Genomic DNA, 6,000 nt, shown 5'->3' with positions numbered 1-6,000 from the left:
GGTGCGGGGCAAGCAGCAGCAGTGGGCAATGGCAGCAGGCAGCGATGGCAACTACGAGTGGCAGTTACTCCAAGGTGATAGCGTCAGGGCTACAATTGACAGGAAGCGATGGCTTTTGGGCAGAGGTACTGGTGGCAGTGGTGACAAATGGGAGAACCCCCACTTGGCATGAGAACTGCAGAGCTGGGATGCAGGGTAAGTCTGGGATGTGGGTCAGCAGTGAGGCAGATGGCGCAAAGGGGGTTGGCAGCAAGGCAGGTCCACATGGGAGCCAACAGTGAGGCAGGAGGCATGGGGCACGAGGGGGACCAGCAGAGAGGTCCTGGTGGTGAGCAACCAGTGACTTCCTCCAAACTACAGCCCCAGAAGCCAGAGAGAGACAGTTTTGATGGCTCCAGCAATTTTTATTCTTCCTAAGTTCTCATGGCACTTCTCGTGGGGACCCTCACCCTTCCCCACCCCACTCCCCACACAGGGGAAGAGAGGGGAGGTGTCCCCTGCGCCCTCCAAAACCACACTGATGAAATGAAAAAATTCAACAAGAAAATCTTCTTCATTTAGCTAAACCATAACAACCACCTAGATAGGAAATACACACTAAAGGAAGAGGGAAATACACAGAGAAGATGCTCTGCTATCAATTCTCACAATTTAAAACCACAAGAGTCCAGCCACTGTTCTCAAAGCCTCAGCCCTGGAGCAATGTCAAAATGAAATCAGGTTTTAATTTGGAGGAGAAAGGGTTCTGAAATCTCAGCTCAGCACACCCAAGTTGCCAAAAGGCAACTCAAAAATAATTTTTATGCCTGGGTGTTTACATCAACTATCTGATTTTTGATTACTTGGTTTTGGCAATACTATGAAAATCAAGCTCAGACAGGGCTAGTGACAAGAGAGAGATCAGAACCCAGGCTCACAGAATCATGGTCCAAACTTAAGGCACCAGTTGCATACAAAGTTTTTCCTGCTTCAGGATATAGATAAGCAGCTGGCTACCCATACTTAAAGCATCTCCACTTAAGTACTCCCTGCTTGGTAAGTATTTCATTTTACAAAACAACCTCATTGAAAAAAATTCACTTTTCGTTTGTACTTTGGACATCAGTACTTTGGCAGAAGAGAAGAGGGATGAAGTCGCATTCCTCACGTGCCACAGACATTCCACATTAAGATGCTTGAGCAGGCACTGGTCATAGTTTGAAGAGCAGAACAGCAGTGGGATAAGTCAGAAAAGCACTGGATTAAGAAACAGGAGTAGGTTAAGGTCACTCAAGAACTGACAAAGGCATTTAAATTAAATATAGGTAAGCAAACCTTTCAAATGCAGATAAATTCCCTTGTGCTGTGGCTGAAACAGAAATGCCAGGAGACAATATTTTAGTGGTACTAACAGAAGTTAAAAAAAGTGACTTCTACACAGATTAAGATCACCTTGCACGCAGGCAGCACCACAGGTCCACAGATAACGTCTGCAGTGTCCCTGAACACTCCTTGGAAGTGCACACCAAAAAAGGGGTACAGTCAAGGTTATTAATTACAATGTTCAAGGCAAAGCAAATATATTGTCATAACTGAAAGAACACATGCAGAAATCCACGGTAAGGGGACTACAGAATTAGGTCACCCAACTGGTTCAAGTTGTAACCTGCTTACAAATGCAATGGGAGTCTTTCACCCAGAGAAGTTGCTCTTATCTGTTTCACAGGTGAAAGTAAACATCTGAGTTAGTAGGATGCAATTTGATTGTGGTAGGAAAAAGCAACTGCTTTAATAAACTTGATCTGGAATAAAAGCCTGTATCACTAAACACATACAGATCCCCAACCTCCACAACAGTTGTATGAGAAGTGATTTTAAAATCTTAACTATACCTTTCCAGCCACAACATGCAGGACACTTGTGCCATTTATTTGGGTGGGTTAGAATGACTCCTAACCTTCAACAGAAAATATAGACAGCAATTTATAAAAAAACCCAACCATCATGAGAATTAAAAGTTTTATTAGTGTATTCACATATTAGGCAAATGCAACACGCATGAAGCTTATTTCTTAGGTTCACAAGTTCTACCAATACATTAGTCTAGTGGTAAAACTAGCATAAACTGGTAATTGCTTTGCCAATTTTTGAAAGGTGTCTGACACACATTTTCAAGGTTTGATTTTTGGTATTGCTTCTATATCTTAGTCATTAGGACAAAAATATCCATCACGATCATCAATTCAGTCAACAGACTAAAAGCTGTAACACTGGCCATATTTTTGTTCTCAAAGTTATCACTAGCTGTACTTACAAAGTACAGTACTAGTATAATGGATTAAACAATGGGAAAATAGACAAAGGTAATCCTGTTGTTGCCACAATAACAAAAGAATGACAGCTAGATCACAAGCTTGTTAGTAAGATGCATATTTTTCAAGTCAGAATAATCCTTCTATAGAGTTTCCCAATCCATCCCCAACCCAGGCTTATTTGTAGAATATATTTCAGAATATTTTCAATATGGTGGAACTGTAGTGTCCAAGAGTTCATCATAACATGCACTGTCACGAAGAGCCTAGAAGTCCTCCTTCGCCAGTCATATCTCAGCAACCGCTATCCTAAAGGTTTTGCAGAAGCAACTACTTTTAATAACAAGACCCATTATGACATAATGAATGTATATGATCTGGTATGCAAGTAAGCTATACAAAGCCACGCAGATCAAAAATTTAAATTCTGTTACTGAAATATGTTAAGAAGTTGCATCTATTTAAAACCTATACAAAAGAATAGTTTACCTTGGGAAAGGATTTTTCAAGGTATTTGGCTCCAATCTAATGATTTTTAGTGACATCCGTTCAATGAAAAAATACAGATGTAAGGGGTAAGCCAATAACCTTGTGTACTTACTCCAGCATCCAATGTTACAGTAAATTCTCATTCCATGAGAAAAAACACTGACTTTCATGATTCAAGGTACAAAAAAATCCCAAATTACACAACTGCCAACAATACTTCTGGCACCAGATGCATCAACTTAGGTACGGAAAAGTATATTCCTAGTGTGATGGATATTCAGAATTTATAATATTAATTGATTTTAGGCCCCATTAGGTATATAAAGTGTCTTGAGATTCATCTGTGAAATCTTAAAGACATTTCTTTCCCTTCCAATTGAGGGATTCTCTTTTTTCTTTAAGAAGGCAGCAAAAAGTTGAGCTTTTCTACAAAGAAAGTCTACTTTTTATGTTTAGGACAACTCAAAAACCTGCTTATATAAAAAATATAAAAGAATAAGGGAGTAGAGTCTTGGAATTTTATAAGAAATTTGCCCCAATCAAAAAAATCCAAACAACTATTTATGGGAACTAAAATGTAGAACAGCACAATACTGTGAAATTTGAGATCATGATACATTACCTGTACATTTACTTAGCTATTCATGTTATTGATAAACTATTAGGACACTCAATTATATATTCAATAAAAACACCATTAAGAGTCTTGAGAACAGTTCCATCTTCTTTCTGAAGAAGGCATTTCTATACACTAAATTTTCATCTAGTATCAGAGTACAGGAAACAGAATCCACAAGGTGCTTCAAATGATGAGACCTGAAGTGCTGTTTTTCTTTTTACAAAACATTTTTGGATGGTAAACAGTTCATGGGGACCACACACAAGTACTATGACAGATGAACTGTTATATTAAGTCTGTTGATTGGACTTGATATTTAGCCCACTGGTAACAGAGGAAGGAGTTTTATGACATGCTGGAGCAGCGTACTGAAGGGGAGCCCATCTGAGTTAATACTTTGTCCAACCATTGTAGAGGTCCATTCAGATGAAGTTCAATCCAGCAAGGAGTGCTTGTTACTGTTTGCCGCCTAGAAAATAAAGAATAGGGAAGTCAGAAAACAGCTTTAGCTCCCATAAAGTTCTTCATCATACGATCAAATCTATTTCCATCTATATGGAAGATAAATAAAGATAAAATGATACAGAAAGATAAAAATCCACAACCATTACCATAACTGTTACTAAACTTTTTTCAGACAGTCTTTGAATAAAAAAAAACAACCCCAAACCTCCAAAACACTCCACATCTGTAAAACACATCAATAATTACATGCTTGTCCATAATATGTTGAGAATATTCTGCTCTGAAAAATAAGAACTGCACCCTTTGCTTCAAGTACCACACCAAGAGCCTTACTTCTAAAAAGAAATTCAAAAGATTGTCCAACCAATGTGGTGTTCCCATCACAGATAGCTGTGTGCAGCTGCACTGCAACCTTCAAAGAGTCTGCATGCATAAAAGGGTTTGAATTTTGTAGACAACTACTGAGAAATACAGAATAGAAACCCTTGACTCTGCACTATCAGCGTGGCCAAACAGCACAATGCTATGATGATCATAAGGTCTGGCTTTTTTGGAGCAAATGACAAGATAAATGTATAAGGAAACTGATAGATATTGTCAGAAACACTATGTCAAAACACTGTGTGTTTATACTGTACTAACTGATGCTATTTTAAAGGAACAACAAACTTTATCTCCGATTTTCTGTAATCTTACACTTCTACATGTGTTTCGTACTGTAACATCCTCGCACAAACAACTGAAGTAAAAATTTTGTTTCCTTTGTCTTCTATATAAATTTGCCTATAATTTTTCACAACAGAAGCCCTTAATTAAACGCCACATAGCAAGTCTCACTAGAGCTGAAGGGTTGATAATCAAAAAAGTTTCATTCACTCTCCTGTATATCCTTGTTTCAGAGACCTGTTATTCAAAAACTTTCCTTCTCATCTCTAAAGTAAAAAAAATCAGTATTGGACATACTCTGCCTGAGAAATTCTGTTATATCACTGTACCCACTCCAGGCATGGGAGTTTTTCCAAACTAGACTGGCAAGACTGCAGTTGTTAAGCCAGTTTTTCCTATTAATTCTAGCTATCCCAAAGCCAAAGCATGAAGGCACTGAGATTCAAAAGCAGCAGATTAGTCAGACACACCCAGCCCCTTCATTTTTACTGTTGGCACTACAACCCTTCGCTTTAAGGAAATCTGTTTATATAAAAGGGGAACTGAAAAGGCAGAAAGATTAAGCCAGTGAGAAGATTAAAGTTGTCTGTGGTTTCACATTTTCTAGGAGAAGCAAGCAGTTGGGATCTGTGCACTCTTAGCACTCTAAAAAACATTGTTATCTTAGACCCAAATGCCTATGCCAAAACAAAGTGGTCCAATAGAAGAACAATCTAAACCATAGGAAATATAATTCCATTTAGTCTAGAATCCTTTCAGTTCATTAATTTCAATACTGTTAACTCTCCTACAAGGTGTTCCACAACACACTTCCTCAAAATTTTAAAACTAGTTCTGTTCAACGACCCTGGCTTTGCACTACCACTGGCAGAAGTTAATATAGTGACAGTCACTAACGGTTGTTTCAAAGCTAAAACTCAGCCTCTTCTACCCACAGATTTCCAGTTCACATATCACTGTTTGTTGTAATTACCTCTACTGAACTCTCTTCAGAAGATGATCCTAGACCTGGATAGTTCCTGCGATAATGTGAACACTTGACTTCTGATCTGAACTTCTACCTCAATCCAAGCCACCATGTGTTGAGCAAAAAGCTGTGAACTATTTTGTCTACCAAGCTTATAAGCTTGGTAAATAAATAAAATGTACCACCTTGCCATACCTGTGCGTTTACACACATGCACATAAAATGTAAGTAATGCTTTGGTTTTGCCCAAGCCTGTTCTATGAGAAACCTTTTTGACAGAATGATGAAGCATAGAAGTTTTAACAAGAATTATGGATTTTTTGACAATTTAGATTACATTAATTTAAAATCAAGGTTGTGTTTGCAGGACCAACCTCTTCTTGCTTTAATCACAACTGCAGCATAACTTACAAGTTTTGTGCATCAATAATTTATTAGGATCATCTTAAACAGAGATGCAAAGAAACTAGTTCAGCATTATGCCATTAATCAGTTTCTGTGCT

The 6,000-nt window shown here is 38.3% G+C and overlaps 1 protein-coding gene across 2 annotated transcripts in view; it reads right to left on the bottom strand.

Moving 5' to 3' along the window:
• Positions 1 to 3,613: 3,613 nt before the first annotated feature.
• LOC114067837 (mothers against decapentaplegic homolog 2) overlaps positions 3,614 to 6,000 on the bottom strand; it is a 57,685-nt gene continuing 55,298 nt past the window's right edge. For both annotated transcript variants that reach the window (XM_027903527.1, XM_027903528.1), the window contains one exon: positions 3,614 to 3,868. In XM_027903527.1, the coding sequence (XP_027759328.1) occupies positions 3,745 to 3,868 (124 nt within the window). In that variant the 3' untranslated portion in view covers positions 3,614 to 3,744. The remainder of the gene's footprint in view (positions 3,869 to 6,000) is intronic.

This window comes from Empidonax traillii, unplaced genomic scaffold, assembly GCF_003031625.1.
Source record: "Empidonax traillii isolate 1590-97213 ecotype Southwest subspecies unplaced genomic scaffold, ASM303162v1 scaffold976:size221650, whole genome shotgun sequence".
NCBI lineage: Eukaryota > Metazoa > Chordata > Aves > Passeriformes > Tyrannidae > Empidonax > Empidonax traillii.
This window is presented reverse-complemented; position numbering and strand designations above follow the sequence as displayed.